Source organism: Onychostoma macrolepis, chromosome 22 (assembly GCF_012432095.1).
Source record: "Onychostoma macrolepis isolate SWU-2019 chromosome 22, ASM1243209v1, whole genome shotgun sequence".
NCBI lineage: Eukaryota > Metazoa > Chordata > Actinopteri > Cypriniformes > Cyprinidae > Onychostoma > Onychostoma macrolepis.
In genome coordinates this window covers 18,966,244-18,987,927 of record NC_081176.1, presented here as the reverse complement: position 1 = coordinate 18,987,927, position 21,684 = coordinate 18,966,244, and the positions used below count along the sequence as shown (strand labels likewise).

General features: G+C 30.8%; 2 protein-coding genes across 4 annotated transcripts in view; both read right to left on the bottom strand.

Moving 5' to 3' along the window:
* Window positions 1-7,957, bottom strand: part of rabgap1l (RAB GTPase activating protein 1-like) — a 104,157-nt gene extending 96,200 nt beyond the window's left edge. For all 3 annotated transcript variants that reach the window (XR_009268217.1, XM_058759666.1, XM_058759667.1), the window contains exons 1-4: window positions 7,865-7,957; window positions 1,787-1,970; window positions 1,536-1,692; window positions 870-1,077 (exon numbers count right to left, since the gene is read on the bottom strand). Coding sequence is in view for 2 of the 3 variants with exons in the window: in XM_058759666.1 (XP_058615649.1) it covers window positions 870-1,077; window positions 1,536-1,692; window positions 1,787-1,924 (503 nt within the window). In the remaining variant the exon portion in view is untranslated. The remainder of the gene's footprint in view (window positions 1-869; window positions 1,078-1,535; window positions 1,693-1,786; window positions 1,971-7,864) is intronic.
* A 1,474-nt stretch (window positions 7,958-9,431) lies between these two features.
* Window positions 9,432-21,684, bottom strand: fam163ab (family with sequence similarity 163 member Ab). Its single transcript, XM_058761349.1, has 4 exons — window positions 21,649-21,684; window positions 21,388-21,538; window positions 12,472-12,586; window positions 9,432-10,684 (listed from the first exon to the last, which is right to left on the bottom strand). Exons 3-4 carry the CDS (start codon window positions 12,562-12,564, stop codon window positions 10,346-10,348), a joined length of 432 nt encoding a protein of 143 aa, XP_058617332.1. The 5' UTR covers window positions 12,565-12,586; window positions 21,388-21,538; window positions 21,649-21,684; the 3' UTR covers window positions 9,432-10,345.

Genomic DNA, 21,684 nt, shown 5'->3' with positions numbered 1-21,684 from the left:
CATCAAGGCTGCATTTATTTGATCAAAAATACAGAAAAAAACAGTAATATTATGAAATATTATTCCAACTTCTAATATTGGTTTCCTTTTTTAATATACTTTAAAATAGAATTTATTTCTGTGATGCAGCTCTGACTTTTCAGCATCATTACTCCAGTCTTTAGTGTCACATGATCCTTCAGACAGTGTTGAAACTGTTGTGCTGCTTCATATTGTTTTTTGGAACATGTGATACATTTTTCTTTGATTCTTTGATGAATAAAAAGCTAAAAAGAACAGCTTTTATTCAAAATAGAAATCCTGTCTAACAATAGAAGTCTTTACAATCACTTTTGATTAATTTAACATCCTTGCTGAATAAAAGTATTAATTTCTTACAAAAAAGAAAAAGAAAAAGAAATGACTGACCCCAGACTTTTGAATAGTATTTTATATTGTAACACAAAATTTCTATTTTGAATAGCCTAAACACTGTTATTTTTAACTTCTTATTTATCAAAGAATCCTAAAAAAAAGTTTCCAACATGGACTATAAATCATCATATCAGAATTATTTCTGAAGGATCATGTGACTGGAGTAATGATGCTGAAAATCCAGCTTTGCTTTGCAGAAATAAATTATAGTTTAAAGTATATTAAAATAGAAAAATTTTAAAATTGCAATACTATTTCACAAAATTACAGTTTTTTTCTGTATTTTTGATCAAATAAATGCAGCCTTGATGAGCAGAAGAAACTTCTTTTAAAAAACATAAAAAATCTTATTGATCCCAAATTTTTGAACGGCACTGTATATATTTTAACAGAAAAATGCAATACTAGTCGTCTCAGACTTATGGACCCCACTGTATTTTTGGAAAGTGACATACCGGACACAACCGTCTGGACCATTGGGCACATGGAGGGTGACAGGGATGGGGATGGCGCTCTCTGCCCGCAGGGTGGCCATGGCTTTCTGGGCCTCCGTCTCGTTACGAGGGGCCTTCACCCAGGTGCAGCCAAGATAGGACAGTTTACTGAACTGCACGCTGTCTTCCTCCTGCTCTGTCGAACTCTCCAAAACTGCTGCTGATGCTTCTGTGGACACAGACAACGAAGAGTCAATACAAGGTTGCAGAAACTTTTTTTTTTTTTTTTAATATTATGCAAGCCATCAAGTGGCTCACCCAATCATATTTAAGAGGTAGAACAATGCGTTTTCTGCTTGTGTCGAAATACTCAAACAATAAACTCTTGCTTTGCATAAACCTTTGTTTTATGTATTGGTCCATTGTCAAGTGTGACTGAATGAGGAAGTTTGTGTGGAGTAGAGAGGAAGTAAGTGTTCAAAGTCCCCCAGTTTAGCACTTGGCAACAGGAAGTAGTTAGAGCTAGTTTAAATGGCATCTGCTTAAATCCCTGTATGTAAAAAAAATTTGTACACTGTAGCCCTGCCTCTGTTCATTTGTAAAATATTTATAAGACACGGTTTAAAAAGGACCAATGAGAGTTTGGGATAAAAACCAAGTTAATTTGTTACTGCGAGCAGGATGTACCATGAGGAGCAGCGTCCAGAGTCAGGCTGGGTGGTCTGATTTTAGAGCAGAGCGCTGCAGGACTTCCTTTCTCCTCTGCAGATGCTGGTCCATCACCAACATCATCCAAGACCTCCTCCATCGCCCGCTCCAGCTGCTCACTCCCATTCCACGACATCTGGCAGAGAAGAAATATTCTAGATTAACTTCATTCTTATTGACACATTACAACAAATAGTAAAGGATGCTTAACAGGCTGTAGAAAGAGACACCTTGAGCCTGGGCCTCCCCTCGGAGCTGGAGGGGGAGCCCCCAGTGGTGGGCGGCACAAGCACAAACTCCTCACTGGTGACGGTTGACACAGATTCCGTGGAGCCGCTCACTCTGCCCAGAGAGGAGCTGTCAGCCATGATAGCCTGGGACAGTCCGCCCGCTCGGCCCACTGCTGCTGCAACCCTACCAACAAGACAGACCTGTTACACTGGGTACATGCTGGATTACAAGACCTGCTTTAACTTTCGCAATGTGAAATACTCAATGACTGGGTGGTTTTCTCTGCATTGGATTTCCTTGTATCTTAAACCTGCATGGTGCAATTTTAAGATGTTATAAATCAAAACCATATTTACAGCAGATTTGTATATTTAACATGTGTAACATTTAATTGTAATATATATTTCACCATATTTATTTTACTGTGTTATACAAATCATAGTATGTGTGCAAAATAAGATGCAGGTGAATTGAACTGAACATTTATTATTATTTCAGTAAGGCTATTTTGCCAGCTTTGTATTAATTATAAATAATTATAAATTATTAAAAATAATTTGATTATTAATAATAAAAATAGTTATAACAAAGTAAATAAATAGCATTATAAATATAATTTATTTATTTTTGTCTCTTTATAAGTTATTTTTGGCATTTTATATTTATATATAACATTTTCATTTCAGTAAGGCCATTTTGGCTGTTTTGAATTAATAATAAAATTAATAAATATTTTTGATTATTTATATAACCTATTACACACACACACAGATATATATAGCCAGATTTGTAATAAAATATTCATTAAATTATTACAATAATTAAAATTATTTATAAAAATCAATTGTATATAAATAAAATGTAAAGTACTATAAAACAATTAATCAATTAATTACTTAATTGATGTCTATATTATATTTATAAATAATATATATAAAAAACATTACAATTTCAGCAGTGTTCATTTTGACAGCAACTTTTGATTTAGTTTTAGTCATAGTCTTTTGACTAAAATGCCATATAGTTTTATTCATATTTTAGTCATCTGAATTGTTTTTAGTTTTAGTCTAGTTTTAGTCGACTAAATCTACAGTAAATTTAGTTTGCTAAAATCTAATGGGTTTAGTTACAGTGCATTTATTAAGCACTTCTCTAAAATTTCAGGCAGGAGAAATCAAATCAATCAGCACAAAAGCACCAGTCACTTTTAGAGAGTTACAGCAGTGTCATCTGAAAATGATATCAACCATCTAGCATTTCACACATTATTGCTGATTCAACAAGCTCACGTTTACCGAGGTGTCATCTATCTAAGCATCTTCACAGCCTCAAAGTCTCTGAACTAAACCACCACTGACCTAGTATGCATCTAGTTTTCACAACTATCAAGCATAACGGTCAGATAACAGCGATAGTGATGACGATCTCAAACAAGCTTCGAGCCAATAAAGAAACAGCAATAACGTAAACATCGAGTTCCTTGAGTTCATATCAGTGGGTGAAAGGGTCTTCACATTCACACACAGCAGTCATGTGGCCGTCATTCTCCGTCAATTACAGCCATTGAAAAAACGCACGGATAAAACCGAACGCTAACAGAAGGTCTCTGTGTGCCTTTCATTTTCATTATGTAGTAGTTCCTTGCTTGACATAAATAGAGAATGCATTTAGCTACTCACTAGAGAGAACCAGTTAGGCATTCAAATTGAATTAGACAACAGGAAAGCCAAGAAGCAATTACAAACTTATGGTCATTGTTTTAGAATTAGCCAGTTAAGTAATATAAAGATTACTATTCACTTCTTTGGATGTCCATTAAAGAATTATAGTGTAGCCTGGCAAAGATATAGTCCGGTTAGGGGTGGGCGATATGGGAAAAATATCATATCACGATTTTTTTTTTAGAAATATCACGATTCACGATTTTAATCACGATTCTTTGTCATGTTGGTTTTACTATTTTGCAAGTTATCTGAGCATTACAGCCAAACTAATTTCCCTATTATAAAGACAACCTTTTAAGGTAACCAAAAAAAAAAGTGAGTGATTTTTCTCTTTGTGCTTTGTTGTTTTATTAACATAGTAGGAATAGTTCACCCAAAAATAACAATTCTGTCATCTGTCTGTCAATTCTGTCAAAGTGTTTTATTTTTATACGATCATTTACTCAAAATTAGTTTTAAACCTGAGTGAATTTCTTTCTTCTGCTGAACATAAATGCTATTTTGAAGAACGTGGAAAACCAAACAGCTGCTGGTCCACAGTGACTTACATATGATTTTTTTCCTACTATCAAAGTCAATGTGGACGAGCAACTGTTTGGTTAACCACATTCTTCAAAATTTCTTCTTTTGTGTTCAGCACAAGAAAGAACTTAATACAGGTTTGGGTGTGAGTAAGAGTATGTGATGTGAGTGAGTAAATAATGACAGAAATTAAATTTTAGGGTGAACTATCCCTTTAATGACAGTCGGCTGTCCCTTTAAGACCTGAACACATCTAATATACAGGCACGCTTCCATTTCTCTCTCATCTGTTTACTTTAATTTTAGACATAACCAACTGAGTCTATATGTAAACCTTGTGTGTTTTGACAGTATTAGCGCAAAAGATAACTTAGACAGGCTTTTTAGCGCGCGTGCTTCTGGTGAATGAGCTCAGAAAAAGCGCACGTCAGACCAGCGCTTGAATGAAACAATTAACCGGCAAGGCTTGTATGCAAATAATGTACTTTTGCGATCGCAAATAAGTGCAGTGTCCTGTCAGAGTAACTCTACCGCTGTATGTCGTGTTGTACAGCGGCGCCAGAACTGTAATTGATATAATGTGCGCTGTAGCACGATACTACGATATTTCTTCAAAAGCAGATCGTGGAGACAGTTTTATCGTCCACGATCAAAAATCGCCATATCGAACACCCCTAAGTCCGGTTAATAATACAAATTATAGATAGCTGTAATGATTATGTAATTTTAACCATAAGGTTAATAAATAATATTCTAATAAATTATCCATTCGATAAATTTAATGAAAATATTCCAGTAAACGAATACATGAATAAATAAAATACAAATAAAAATTTACAATACAATTCACATCATGCTAGCTGTAATGATCAGCACTGAACACTAGGGGTGTAACGGTATGCGTCTCGTGTATCGAACGGTTCACAGGCAGTTCCAAATGGAAGTGATCATCCCTATCCCCTTGGAGTGGGGACTTTGGAGTGCGCATGGCACGTGCGTGTCATTATGTAGTCGTTTGGATTGCACTTGAAGGGAGCGTAATTTCCTCATTATCTTCAGCTGGGATGTTCCCGTGACAACGCAGCACGGTGTGCGTCAGCAGATGTCGCCATGTCAAAAGTCTTTTTATTGTTGTTAGCATAACTGTTGCAAATAAACATACATTTTATATTTTAAAAAGTTTTTAATGCTATATAATATATATAAAACTTTAAAATGTATATTTTTTTAAGCGGGTGTCCGTCAGTGAAACTGCTGACGCACACCGTGTTGCGTTGTGACGGGAACATCCCAGCTGATGATAATGAGGAAATTACGCTCCCTTCAACAAGTGCATTCCAAATGACGAAATAATGGCTCGCACGTGCCCTGCTCACTCCAAAGTCCCCATCTAAGGGGATAGGGATGATCACTTCCAATTGGAACTGCCCGTGAACCGTTCGATACACGATACGCGTACCTTTACACCCCTACTGAACACCACCAAGCAGCAGGGAGGGTTAAACTGAGCCTGCGCCTCTGTCTCAGATGTTCAACCACAGATAAAACTGGTGCAGTTGACTTATTCTGGGTGTGCATTAGCCACAATACTCTCTCACACACACTGAAGGCCGCAGCAGGAGAAACAGGCTCTTCTAACAACTGTTTATCCTCTACTTTCGGTGTTACTCACACCCATCATTTTAAGACAATAAACAGATACCGAATTAGTACGGGCTGTGTTACTACAACATAAATCACATGACACCATTCAGACTGAGCTCCTGAGAAAGAGTAAAGGCTTTCCTAATGTCCAACACAGTGTTTAAAGTTCAAAATGGTCCAATCTGATGAGTGCACTCCTGAGTTATTTGTCTCTCTGTCCGAGTTCTCGTTCAGGGACAGCCATGATGTAACATGAGAAAATCTGCCCAATGAAATCACCCAGCAAAAAAGGAACAGAACAGTAATTGGAACGAACAGAGGAACTATATAATTAAGCAATAAGGTACAAGGCTGTGCAGTATTGTGAGAATACATCACATTATATTATTATAAATTTGATACATTTTAACCTAATGTTTAGATAATTATCTATAGTAATATACTACATATAGATGCAAATTACTTAATAGCTTTAAGTGTTTCAATGTAAAAAAAAAAAATTATAGATATGATATCAGCCAAAAAAGAAAATAATTAATACATATTTTCTTTTAATTTAACAAAAATACAAATAAGAAAAACTAATACACTTAATATAAACTAATATATATATATATATATATATATATATATATATATATATATATATATATGCATTTATTTTAGAATTTATTTGGAAATTGCAGCCTAAATATTTTTACTATTAACAGGGCTCAACATTAATGCTCGTCCCCTTGTCATATATTAGGCCTAATATATATTGATGTTGCATATTGTATATTAATATATATTGTCATTAATGCAAGTGAAAGAGAATTTTACTTGCCCGACCGGACAAGTAACTTTTTTACTCAGGAAAGTGAATGACTGATTTACTTGTCCGAAGGACAAGCACATTTCAAATATTAATGTCGAGCCCCGATTAATATTTAATAATGTTACTTAAAAAAAAAACATTAATATTATTATCATCAACATTTATTTGGATTGAATAAGGGTTTTGCCTTTTAGATTTTTTTAAACTATATATTAATATTATATTATTAGAAATATATATATATATAATCAAAACATCATTAACAGATTGTTTTTTTATTTCACTAATTCACAATATAGTATCACTATTACAATAAATCAGATCAATTATATTCCCATAAATAAATATTGGTATTGAAAATACTGGAATTGAATGGTTCTGCTTATGATTTCTAACTATGATTTAGGTAGCTTAAATGACTTAATGGCTTTAAGAGCGTTTAAAAAAAAAGATTGACCAATAATAGGCTAAATCAACCAGAACAGGAACAAACAGCTCTATAACAGCCTGTCAATCACCAATGATGCATCTGCAATTATTCATTGTTGTGGTAATATTAAGTCATTTTCAATAATTGTAGACAAGTTACTACTGGACAGATTTTTCCATTATTCTTGAGCTTTGGAGAAGAGACACCTTTAACGTTTAAAACCAGATGAGGAGTTCATGGCCAGCAGACCAGAACGTTTTAAATAAGCTAACATGTTTGTTTTACCATCCTGATCACTTTTAAACATTAGATATACATCACACCTGTTCCTTATCTGGAACACTCATCTTAACTGACAGTTTTGAGCCATATATAAATATATATACACACACAAATAATGAATTTTGGATATGAAATTTAGTGTCAAACAGACAGGCAACAGTTTAACAAAACGAACCCAGTTTGACCAGCTATTTAAAAACTAATATAATATCAGTAAGTGCGAAAAACGCTGCAAAAACTGTCAAAATATTAGCAGCTGACTAAACAGGGATTCAAAGTAACAGACAGGAAACGCCTTCAACAACAGAAAATAAAACTGACTAAACACCGTTTCGCACTACTATTAATGTGTTTCATAACACACACAAAACCCATCATAACAGCTAGTTAAAATCCTAAACACAACGTGTGCTGTCAGTGAGAAGCAGCCCAACTAAACTGAAGCTAGTCAGTTAGCCAGCTAGCCACTGCTAATCAACAATTAGCTCATTTTCTGCCTCTTTAACTTTAAAATAAGCGCTTAAGAGCCTCAGAGGCTTTTAAACGCTCCCACGCAGAACACATAACAAACCCGAACGCGTGTGTCGTGTCAACGCGGACGTTTTCTTTCATTTTGGTGTTTGTTGTGAGTTTCCTGAGAGGATAAAAACCAACTTACTTGCTGTGAGTCTGTCAGCTGAGCGACGCGCGTGCACATCCGCAAACCTCATCAGCGCTCGCGCCGCATTCACATGGCGCAGGCGACGTCAACGCCGCCGCTGGAGAGAGCCACGCCCACCGCTTCAAACGAGCCACGCCCACCGGGCACCTGCTGTAGGTTTACTACTAATAATCTTTCTTTGTTTATTTAGGGAAACAAAAATATATAGAGAATTTTATTTAATGTATTAATACTAATAACGTACTAATATTACGTAATATCACGTCACAAAACGTATTTTGTCATAGTCCATTTTATTGAATTTGTATATTTTTAAATAAAATATAATAACATTTAAAAAAGAGCAAAAGCACGAAAATAATACACTGACTGTATATTTGTATGTGTATATATAATTTTTAGGGCTGTCAGTTTAACGCGTTAACTTTAATTAGTTATGCAGGTGTTTAGTTTCTGAATGAATATTGTAGTACATTTAATGAAATGTATAACTTATAAAATCTAATATAATAACATGAAACAAAAATACAACAAAAATGAGAATGCGATTAAGGCAAAATTCTGATTAAAATCTCAAAAAACTCTAATCTCTGTTATATTAAATATATTAAATAAGTGGTACAGCAAAGCTTTTATTAGTCTGTTAAATTTTTCATTTTTTGTTAAAACAAAACATAACCAAAATAATTTATTGTTGTACCTTTAATTAAATTTTTAATGTAAATAACATAAAATTAAATAAACATACTACAAAAATAATACTCTAAATGTAAACACAAAAAAGTAAATGTAATTAAGGTAAAATTCTGATTAAAATATTTTATAAATATATTATCATTTCTGTGATAAATATAAATATTTAAAAAACAAAAGGTATTTCATAACGAAATGGTAGACCCAAGGACTATATATTAATTTTAGTAACATATTTTAGAGTAATATGTTCATTTATTTCTTTATTTGCTCACTGGTTCATCTGTAAAACATTGCTCATGTTCTAAACAATCTAAAGAAACTACAGTAAAAAAAGGGTTTTCTTCACATGGAAAATAACAGTTGCTACCAGTTCTATAATCACATCCTTGTCATTGACAGATAATTATAATCAAGCATCACAAATTTATAACAAACATGTCAGCTGGAGGAACATATTAACCTTGACTAAACATGAGCCACTATTTGACTGATAAAAGTTCGGCGAAACCAGGTTAACAAACAAACAAACAGAATAATAACTTACATATTCAAACTTTTGCATGTAATAAAAAGAAAGTTTATCATAAACACATCACTATATTTATCTCAAACATCTCGTCATGGACTAAACAGACACCCCTTGTTATGACTTATTATTAATTGACATGATGACTGAACTTGCATAGAAATGGCTAAAAAAATCTTTCAGTTAAAAATTAAGTGTGTAATTGTGCCCAAGCAAAAAAAAACATTGTTTTAAAAATTAAAATAAAATAAAATAAAATAAAATAAAATAAAATAAAATAAAATAAAATAAAATAAAATAAAATAAAATAAAATAAAATAAAATAAAATAAAATAAAATAAAAATTTATTTAGGATTTGTTTAGGATAGCCCTCATACATTAGCCCATTACAGGAAGCCCACATGTTAAAATATCAGAAAGGCCCAGACAGTTTTTGAAGGCCACTTAGAAAACTAGGAGCCCTTACCCTCCACTGCAAAATAATTTTCTCAATCAGTATTTTTGTCTTGTTTTTCATTAAAAACACTGACAACACCTTTTAAGGTATAGCATAAGATGTTAAAACTTCAAAGAATATTTATTGTATTTAATGTTTGTTATTTTATTGTTGCTTTTGTTCTATTTTATTTTTTTATTTATTTTTATTAATTGTTTTTGAAAACCAGCAGATTGTTTTTTCTTGTTTTAGCCCTTCACTCTGTATTTTTGTTTTGTTTTCCATAAAAACATTTAAACACCTTTCGAAACAGTGTAAGCCTATCTTCATAGAATAGTTAATTATTACTATTTAATTTATTATTTGTTATTTAAATAATTGTTTATTTGTTTTTTGTTTATTTCATTTTTATTGTTGCCCACTGGTTTTGAAAATGGCAGTTGTTTTAGCACAAATCTAACTTTTAGTTCAGTGAAGTCTACTAAAATAAGGGGAAAACATTAAACATAAAAAACTAATTCAAGATGAAAAACAAGCCTTATCTTGCACAACTTTGCTTCTCAAGTGCGTTTACCTTGTTTTAAATATGCTTAGATTTACAAACAAGGCAAAAATACAGATTAATACAATTTTTCAGTGTTAATTAAGAGTCAAATAAATTCAGGAAGAACAAATTTGTATCAGTTTCTATAAAACATTATATAGGATTATTGACTTCAGTTTACTGCTAGACAAATAAAATGTAAAAACTGAGTACTGGCTGTCCTTTGGTCCCCATTCGCTCTGGTTTGTAAGGGTGTTTTCGGAGGACGTCACTGATCAGACATCAGTGCTTATGGCACGTGTGTTGGAGTAGAGGTCCGGCCGGCTGTGCAGAGAGGGAAGGGTGAGAGACAGGGACGTGCCGTCATGGTGGGATGGCATGTAAGCAATGCGTTCGATCCCGTTCCGTGTTTCGCCTCCGGTGCTGATGTAGAATGGAGAGCTGTATGGGGAGCAGGTGGGGCAGAAGCTCTGCGGGGGCGTGAGCTCCGGTGACAGGGAGAGAGGGGTGGAAGCGGCCCCGTCCATCCTGGATGTGCTGCATGCGTTGCAGGCAAACTGGGGTTGTGGACAAACAGCATCTGGATCGGATCCATTCTTCTTACAGCAATAATACTAGGAGAAAAACAAGGCCAGTCAGTCAGTAAGAGAGATAGGAATGTCATAGGACATCAGTGGAGGAATGAATAAGTGAATGAATAAATAATAATAATTATTATATAAAATTAAATATAATAATAATTATTATTATTATTATTATTATTATTGGTGGTGTTGTTTAATTACAGGAGTACTATCTTTTCCATCCAAGGTCACCAAAACCGGAGAAATATATAATTTATTTAAATCTAGCGTAATAAAATAAAAATAAAAATAAAAAAAATAATAAAATGTTTTTATAAATGAAACAATTCATTCACTGAATTAATTTAAATCCATAAAAACATAAAGAAACAATTTAACATTTAATTAAATTGTTGGTGCCGATAGCCTCTTAGCAGTGCGCAGACACATAGCGCCATTGTGCTTTGGGCATCCCAAGTTCGAGTCCCGGCTCGTGGACCTTTCCCTCCTCTCTCTCTCCAACTTCACTTCCTGTCTAACAATTATCCTATCCAAATAAATGTCAAAAAAAATATATATATTAATTGAATTAAAAATAACTACTTCCTACTGCTCCACAATTGTCACTGTTATAAATAAGAATAAAATTAAGTTTATTATATATATATATATATATATATATATATATATGTATGCATGTATCCTACTGCATCCTACTGTTGCACTATTTACACTATTGTAATCATTGTAAATAAGACTAAAACTAATAAAGTTTATAAATAAAAATATAATGTATAAAATTTAATTACATTTTAATAATCTGCATGGTACTGTTTGAGTGTTATCATTACAATTAAATAAAGCATATAAATAAATTAAAAATCATTAAAATATATTTAATTAAATAAAAATCTGCACCCTACTGTTTCACTATTGCTACCACATAAAATAAAAGTATATAAAAGTAAAAGTAAAAAGTATATAAATAAAATAAAAATCATTCAATCAATAATTTTTTTAAATAATATAATATTTAATTAAATGAAACAAATCTACTCCCTACTGTTTCACTATTGCTACCATTATAAATAAAATAAAAGTAATAAAGTGTATAAAAAAAAACATTAAAATCTAAAAAAACAAACATTAATTCAAAATGAATATTTAAATAAATTAAGGAAAAAAATCCACATCCTACTGTTTCACTATTGCTGCCATTAAACTCTTAAAAATAAAGGTGCTTAAAAGGTTCTTCACAGCAATGCCATTTAAGAACCATTTTTGGTTCCAAAAAGAACCATTCAGTCAAAGGTTCTTTAAAGAACCATCTCTTCTTTACCTTTTATAAACTGAAGAACCTTCTTTCACCACAAAGAACCTTTTGTGAAACTGAAAGGTGAAAACTTTGTGTGAAAACTTCAGATGTTAAAGGTTCTTATGGAACCATTTAGACAAAAAAGGTTCTTCTATGGCATCGTGAAGCACCTTTATTTTTAAGAGTGTATAAATAAAATACAAGTAATAAAGTAAATAAATAAAATAAAAACTCTGTTGATTCACTTTTTTATATAATTCATCCAAATCTATCAAAAACTAAAACTATGGCTAACTTTTTCAAAACAAACAAATAAAATAATAATAATAATAGCATAATATTAAATTAAAAATATTTACTTATTTAATATTTAAAAGTACACCCTACTTTTTCACTATTGTCATTAAAAACAATACAAAAAAAAAAAAAAAAATCTGTTAATTTTTTTCTAGTTTTGTTTTCTAACAAAACAATTTACTCACAAATTTCAATACATAGAGGAAAATATCCACGAGGCGCTCACCTGAAGTCGACAGTAACAGAGCACGACAATAATACACAGGAGAATCACCGTGGCGAGAATTCCTCCGGTTATAACCACAGTTCCCGCTGTCATCCGACCGGATCTCCATCAAACTCTAGACGCGAACACACACACACACACACACACACACACACACGCTAAACGACCACTGTAAGTCCCATTATTTTGAGTGCGGTGTCACAATGTCCGCAAGATGGCGCTGCAAAACCACAAAAATCATCCACAGATGCAACACATGAAGTGACTCGAGACAGACGCGCTTCAGTGCTCAGTCACTTTGATTCAGAGCAAGTGTCTCTGATTGAGTTTGACCAGCGCCGCAGATCTGATTAAGAGCCGCACTGATGAAATGCAATCGTGCTGTCTGAGGAGAGAAATGAAGAGAGAGAGAGAGAGAGAGAGACACCTGCTCCCCCCCCCTCTCTCTCTCTCTCTCTCATCCTCTTCTGCTGTGTGGAACATTACATCTGGACTTACATTAGGAAAACGTTTGCTGGTTAATCATAGTAGTACTAATCTTTCCATTCAAAATAAAATAAAATATATAATAATATAATAGCATAAAATATAAAAAGTCTTTAGAATATAAAATATTTCTTACAAAATACTAAATATAGAACTATTTCACTTCTGTTGTAAACCATCACATCTATATTTTACAATTATGCTAACAATAAATAACACAAACTAAAAGTCTTTTCTAAAAGCCATTCTCTCAAAATAAAGCATAAATAAATAAATAAATCTGCATCTACCAAATATAAATTTAAAATCATACCCCATACTATTGTTATGAATGGTTTAGGCTAAAAAGTAGCAAAAAGTGTTTGTGTTTCATTACAAATAAATAAAATAAATAATAATAATAATAATAATAATAAAGTGTATCAATAATATTAGAATAATCATTCAAATCTATAAAAATATGTTTATAAAAATAATATAATAAAAATAATATAATATTTAATTAAATTAAAAATCTACACCCTACTACTACACCTTCACTATTGCTATCATTCTAAATAAAAGTATTAAAGTTTACAAATAAAATAAAAACTCTACTGATTCACCTTTTTAAATAAAATTCACGAAATTCACCAAAACCTATCAAAAAACAATGAAAACCAAAAAATGCTAACTTTTTCTAATCTATCAAAAATAAATAAACAAACAAACAAACAAATAAATAAATAAATAATAACAATATTAAATTTAAAACATGTACACCCTACTGTTTCACTTCACTATTGTCACCGTTATAAATAAAATAAGCTGTATAAATAATATTTAATATTCATATTTAATTTAATATATAAAAAATAGCAAAAATGCATTCAACATATATACATTAATACAAAATACAGCAATTTCATTTAAGATTCTAAATGAATAAATATAGACATAAACCATAAGAAATAATAAAAATCCTATTTAAAATTCTATTTAATTCTATAAATAAATAAATTATTTACAAAACCTCTCTACTTTTTGATTGTTTAATTTAAATAGAACCACCATTATTTTTTTCACCACCATTTATTTTTCCCTCCATATCCCCCATATTTTTTTGCCAATTATGTAACTTTGCTATCGATTCCTTTCTATGAATTGCTTCATTGCTTCCTTCATTTATAAACCTCTTTGGATAAAAGCACCTGCTAAATGAATAAATAAAAGAACTTTCCAATAAAAAAGTATTTCACTGCCTTCAAGCCTGGAAGACTAACATGTGGTGCATCTTTTAGCGATTCCTCTCACACACACCACATGAACAAACCAGAGCAGACGGGATACGGGATACAGCCCAGATTATACAGCAACAAACCCTGCTGTATTCAGACCCACCTGCAAAGACACTAAACTATTAATGAGCACTTTATGAATTATTGTACACTGCCTTCTGTGCATTTTTACAGGAATCTATAAAGCGCTGCTTCAAATTAAATGTAGCTTGACAGTTTACTCGTGCAATTGATCTGGTAAAGTCATGGATGAATGTTAAAAAATGGCAGAAAAGCAGCAGTTTGTGTCATTTTCATATTAGTAATCTGAAATATGAAAGAATTTATAGGGATGAGTATACATTTTTAATACTTAAACCATAACAAATAATAAATTAATAATAATAATAATAATAATAAAACAATATATTTTTTAAATCAATTATCTCAAAATAAAGCAAAACACAAAATAACACCTAGATCTTTAACATAAAATTATGATCAAATTAAATAAAATGACATGGAAAAAATCCTGCAATGTTATTTAATCGCAGAAAAAGAAAAGTTTTTACTAAAAACATGGATTTAAATCAAATTTAAAATTAATATTCAAATTATTAAATAAAATAATGAGGTTTTAATGCTTTTTACTAAAAAAGTAGATTTAAATAAAATCTAAAATTAATATATATATTTTTTTAATTAAAACAATGGAGTCTTAATACATTTTAAGTGACCTTATCAATATTGCACTTTTTTTTAATGAAGAAATGAATGACTTATGAATGGCCTGTATATAGTATATATGGTATTTATGCATAAATATGCAATAATTTCCATATTCAATTCCTGTCTAAATCTCTTTCAGTGCTGTCGTCCTTCACAATCCTTTCTATTCTTTGTTTTTTGTTTTCCTGTCTGTTCTTTTGTAAGATGCCGTCACAGTCATGTGATCACATCCCGGCATATTCAATAGAAACCAGGATTTTATTTTACGCTCTGTATATTTTGGGTATGTCTTGTTGAGAGTGATAATGACTAGTTAGTTCAGTTACAGCCAAAAGAGAGACTTTGTCCTAAAAGAAATGTACAAGTTCACTCAAAAATTCAGTTCTGTTCATCATTATTAACCTTCATGTTGTTCCAAACCTGTCTGACTTTCCTCCTTGTGTGGAGGACAAAAGGAGATATTTTGAAGAATGTTCACGCTGCTCTTTTCCATATAATAAAAGCAGATCTGTGACCACAAGCTGTCAAGAACAAAAAAACTCAACTCAACAACTACGTTTCCAAACTTTTACAAATATTCACTGTCTAATATGTCTGCCCTCTCAATTTTTTGTGTCTCAGCAGGGTTTGTCAAAGCTGGTTGGGCTGCTTCTCTTTTCAAGAAACGGTCCAATCTCATATTTTTCGGCTGGTGTTTCTTCTCAGTTGGCTGCCTGTAATAGATTTTTTTTGGAAAGCACTCACCATTTTAAAAGGTTAAACAGCAAAATAAATATCAAATAAATCTAATATACTGTTACTTCACAAACATGTGGATAGGTATTTCGCATCAGTGATTTTCAAGAAAATTTTAGATATCTGCTGCTCACATTTACCACTGCTATGTGAAATTTTATTGGCAAAACCCAGTCATTTCAATAGGAATCCAAGCGATTGGGAATTTCACTTCAGGGCGACACATTTCCTCGCATACTTTGAAAGCCATCACAACAGACAATGAAATAAAATAAAAATATTAGATGTAAAACAAACTAAACAAAAATATAGAAATATTGTCTTGCTAACTAACTGAAATAAGCTGAAGCACTAAAATTACTAATTGGAAATAAATAAAAACTAAAACTTAACTAAAACTGGAAAAAAAAATAGTAGTATTAAAAAAAAAAACTAAAATTTAATTCCTAAAAATAATGAGAAAAAACACGAAAAAATTAAATAACTAAGAATTCAACTAAAATGAATAAAAACTAAAACTTAACTAAAACTGAAAGAAAATGGCAAATAATTAGTGCTGTCAAACGATTAATCGTGATTAATCGCATCCAAAATAAAAGTCTTTGTTCACATAATATGTGTGTGTACTGTGTATATTTATTATGTATATATACAATACACATACAATATATATTTTGAAAATATTACATGTATTTATGTGTATATATTTATATTCATATAAATTATATTATATATAAATATATTTAATATATATAAACGTAACATTTCTTAAATATATACATAAAATACATACATAATAAATATACACACCACACACATATATATTATGTAAACAAAACCTTTATTTTGGATGCGATTAATCGCGATTAATCATTTGACAGCACTAGATAAGTGAAAGTGGAAATAAATAAAAACTAAAAACTAAAACTGCACTAAAAGTGAAATAAAAATATAGAAAATCTAAACAGTAGTATTTAAAAATATATTAATTCAAATAGAAAATGCATAAAATTAAATGATTAAAATTAAATTAAAATGAAAATGAAAACTGTAAATATATAAAAATAAATAATTATTTACAATATAAATAAAAAAACTATAGTATAATAAAATAGTATATCAATAATGCTAAAAAATAAAAATACAAAAATAATTTATGAAAAACAAAGTAAACTAAAATTACACTGTAAAAAGTGATAAGTTGACTTAACTTAAAAAATTGAGGAAACCCGTTGCCTTCAAATTTAAAAATTTAAAAAAATTTAAAAATTTAAAAAAAGTAAATGATAATTAAAAAAATTAATTAATTGAATTGTCAAGTTCACTTAACTTTTTAAAAAAAAATTATTATGTACTTAATCATTTTAAGGCAACGGGTTTCCTCAATTTTTTTAAGTTAAGTCAACTTTCACTTTTTACAGTGTAGAAATGTTGTCTTGGCAACTAACTGAAATAAGTTTAGGTTGAAGCTCTAAAATGACTAACTGCAAATAAATAAAAACTGAATTAAAAAAATACAATACTAGTATTTAAAAATCTAAAATTTAATTCATAAAAATTATGAGAAAAACATAACAAAATTAAATAATTAAGAATTCAACTAAAATTAAAATTAAAAATACGACTGGAAGTAATTAGCAAATAAGTAAAAGTGGAAATTAATTAAAAAAAATACGTAAAAACTAAAAGTGAAATAAAAATATATAAATGTAAATAGTAGAATTTAAAAATTAATACAAATAAAAACATATAACAAAATTACCTGATTAAAATTAAACTAAAATTAAAATGAATTACAATTTAAATAAAAACTATAAAATATTGCAATAGTATATAAATAATACAACAAAATAAAAATTATATATAAATATTAGATGAAATCTATCTAATATAAATCAATGAATCTCTGTTTTTGCTCCAATCTTCTTTTGTTTTATGACTATGGATCTATCAGTTCAGTATCCAGACATGCTGAAGGAACTATATGCGAGAAGAAATATAATTAAAGAATATAACTCTGTTACCATCATTTCCAGCTGGCTGTGCAACATACTGTGTGTACATGGTTAGAGAACTAAAACTCGATGGTCTATGATAAACACATCTGGATCATCTTCTGCATCTGCTCGGTTCTGCATGTAGTGGCATGTTCAAATGCGTTTTTAACTCAACAGTGAGCTATAATGTATTCTGTTCTTCCTCTCAGGGCCGTGTTCAACAGTCTGAACACATATGAGCCTATACATCCTCCACAATCCCATCATGCCTCTGCTTGTAGCCTGAGGGCGCATGGGTGCAGGATTTATAGGGGTTTCAAATGCGAATCCCATTCCAAGGTCAATCCCAACTTTATTAGAGAGCAGCTCCTATATCAGACAGCTTCAAACTACTGACCTCTTATTCAGCCTTTTATAAGGGACAGTGCTCTTTAAAGTGGATTTCATTTCACACACCAACAAACCAGACGTCGACGTCAACAATGTAATGAAGACAAATGTATTTTTTAAATGTCACATTGGGGCAAGTTGTCACCAGTTGTGTGTATATTTATGTATTTAAATGTTGATGCTGTGCTAAATATAAATAAGGGGAAAATATTTTTTTAATATTTAATATTTTTAATTTAAAAATTATTATTGTATCAAAACCCATGTTTGTGTGGTATCCTCCTAGACGCCCTGTAGGAGAAATACTTCAGAAAAAAAACATCAATAACATTATTTATTTTTATATTAATTATTAATATTCAGAATTTGATCTATTTGATAACATTACTTAATACAAATTTACAGTCTTTATATTAATCTAAAATATACAAAGAAGAAGAAGAATATAAAAATAATAGGCTAATACTTGATTTGTGACTCATTTATATTTCAATAATTATTACAATTTGTTCATATGAACGAATAATAATAATAATAATTACTATCATTAAAAATGACATTTTGATCTATTTGATAACATTATTTACTAAAAAGACTATATATATAAATATATACAATCAAAATAATTATATAAAAATAATAACAAATTAATTGAACATTTTAATCAAAGTAATTTAGATTTAGATTTCATAAATCATTATTATTCTATATTAATAAAACATTATTACAATAAATCAAATGATTAACAATTAATAATAATAATCTATCTATCTATCTATCTATCTATCTATCTATCTATCTATCTATCTATCTATCTATCTATATATATATATATATATATATATATATATATAATTAATAATAATTTCAAATAGAAAAAAAGATAAAACTGAACCAGTCTATAAAACTGCAGAATTTGGATCTATTCGATAACATTATTTAATACAATTTATAGTCTTTATATTAATGTAATATACAAATAATAATAATAATAATAATAATATAAAAATAATAATAATTGATTCATGATTTATATTTTGATAATTACTAATTATTAGAATTTATTCAAAAATATTTATAATATATAATTTAATACATAGTTAATTATTTTCTAATAATAATAATGATAATAATAATAATAATAATAATAACAATAATAATAAGTACTAAAAAAGTTAATAATAAAATTATTAACTCACTGAAAAACAAACAAACCAACAAAAAAATTACAAACAGCAGCGTTTCAAATGTATTCTAAAGAAAACAGTCCATTTTACTGACAATACTGTCCTAAAATATCTTAAATGTAGTTATTTGGTGGTATAATCTCTGGCTCTCCATATTAGTTGTTGGCTCTATTCTGAACTGGCTTTAATTCATCTCGACTACAGAGGGCTGGGAAGCAGCTCACTGCATTAACCAATTTCCAGCCTCTGGGGCCCATAAACCAACTCACAGTATTTGATGCCAGAACAATGACCTTTAGAAGAACTTATATCTTGTTACGACACATGTAACTCAGAGAATGGAATATAACCCCCTCACTTTTTAGTATTTACACGATAAGTGTGCGGTCTAGTAAAATAATACAGAATAAGAAATAATAATAAAAAATTTAATTAATTAATTAATAAACAATAGTAATAATAATTTAAGTTAAATAAAAAAAAAATGCCTACTCTAGACACAAAATATCCATCAAAAAGGAACACTGGAACATTAATAATGGTCATTTAATAGTTTTTCTGTTTTAGTCATTTAATAAAAAATAATTAATTTTTTAAAACTGATAAAAATTCACTAAACCATTCTATAACTAAAGCTTTTTTTTACATCTATAGCATTAAATGAATGTGGTTATCTTGTAAACCAATCAATCTAACAAGTACTAGTGATGCATCATTATAAGCTGCCACAGCATTTTCAAATAAGACATTGTCTTTGCAAAATCACAGCTCCAGTTTTTCAATAATTCATAATAGCACTCCCGCAACAATATTCTTCCATCACCAGCAGTTTTGGTCAGGTATGTAGGTTGAGTTCATCCGACAGCTTCTGGAAAAGCTCTTATTTCTGTGTTTCCTCACAGAATGCATTTGCATTTTGGTCGGCCACAAAGCAGATGCGATCAGCATCTCTGTTAGAAAACGTCTCCTCTGAGATTAGTGCAAAGAGAGATGTACATTCATGTAAATTATGGGACATGTGATCATAAAACAAAATAGCACAGAGATCTAAACCCAACTGCTTTCAAGCTGTGATGATCCTGGAATAACATTTCTATCAGATTTAGGATTAAGTTTAGGGTTTGAGTTTAAACACCATTCCTATCAACCATCACTATCACCTTAAACTGTTAAACCACAAGAGAGAAACTGGCCTGCAGAAGTGTCTCTTACTTAAAGGTAAGCTATCATTGTCGCACCTTTCCATTTCCTAAAATATTTATTAAAAATGTTTATTTTGCGAAAATATCTCTTTCCACCTTAGCCTATTTAAGCGGGCGTAGCCCTTTGTAACTTGAATGGGCTTCCAGTCTCATTTGCTCCAGGGTTGCCAGGTCTGCATAACAAAACCAACCCAGTTGCTACTAGCCCAATCACATTCTGTGGGAAATTGGCAAAAATGTCATTCGGGGTCGGGGTGATATCGCAAACTGGTATATTTTATCATTTTTATTTTAATGCATTGTCAAAACTATTAACTCACAGCGCAATTTTACAGTAGCCTACTGCACTTTGTTAGAATCAGAAGTCTCACACTTCTGTATTGAAAGAAAAAGGTGGATGGCAAGCGTGCAAATGATTAAATTATGCTACTAGGAGTTTGTGTTTTCTGAGATATTTTCGCGAAAAACTCGTATCGCGAATCGTTAATTGTTCGTATGGCGAACGGTTGCCATGATTACGCCTGACCTGTTTGAGCATAATTAGCGCAATATCAATTTCCAAAAACATAACTATACACACAACCTGTGACAACTTGCCCCAACGTGATATAAAAAAAAATGCATTTCTCCTTATAGCTTAAACCTTATAGCCAATAGTTGATTCATGACTAAATCTAATCTACGTTTTAGCCTATAATAATATCTATAGAGTTTAGAACAACAAACATAGAAAACAAATTAAATTGAGACTTTTTACCAAAGTAAAAATAATACAAAACAAAATCAATATGGTTATTATCACAATACTGCCATTATTCCATCAAATTCATTTGGATTGAGAAATAACTGGGTTTTCGCCTTCCTCTCTAATTACCTAGAACAGTATAAATAAAGCACAAATGAACAGGATGTGAAAAGACAAATCCAATCGTACCTTCAGTGAATGTCTGTAGCCTGTTTGGAGAGAGGTCTGGAGACGAGCGCTCGATCATACCATCTCTCCTCCGATTATTTCCACACAAAGGGACTAAAAACTTGTTCTCCAGACCTAAAATCTGTCGGTCTACATGTTTCGATTCACGAAGCTTGCGGTAATGCCAATGCAAGTATAAGAGAAATAGCGAAAGGAGGAGTTAGTCCCTGTGCGCGGAGAGAGACTGGAGGAGACGCGCGCGCTCAGATGATGGATACTTACTCTATAATCAGGTCAGAGACTGTCGTACGTCAGGCG

Coding starts and splice junctions, on each gene's coding strand:
- fam163ab (XM_058761349.1), bottom strand. CDS start 12,564: ATGACAGCGGGAACTGTGGTTATAACCGGAGGAATTCTCGCCACGGTG. Junction 10,685..12,471: donor TCTGTTACTGTCGACTTCAG/GTGAGCGCCTCG, acceptor TTTTTCTCCTAG/TATTATTGCTGTAAGAAGAA.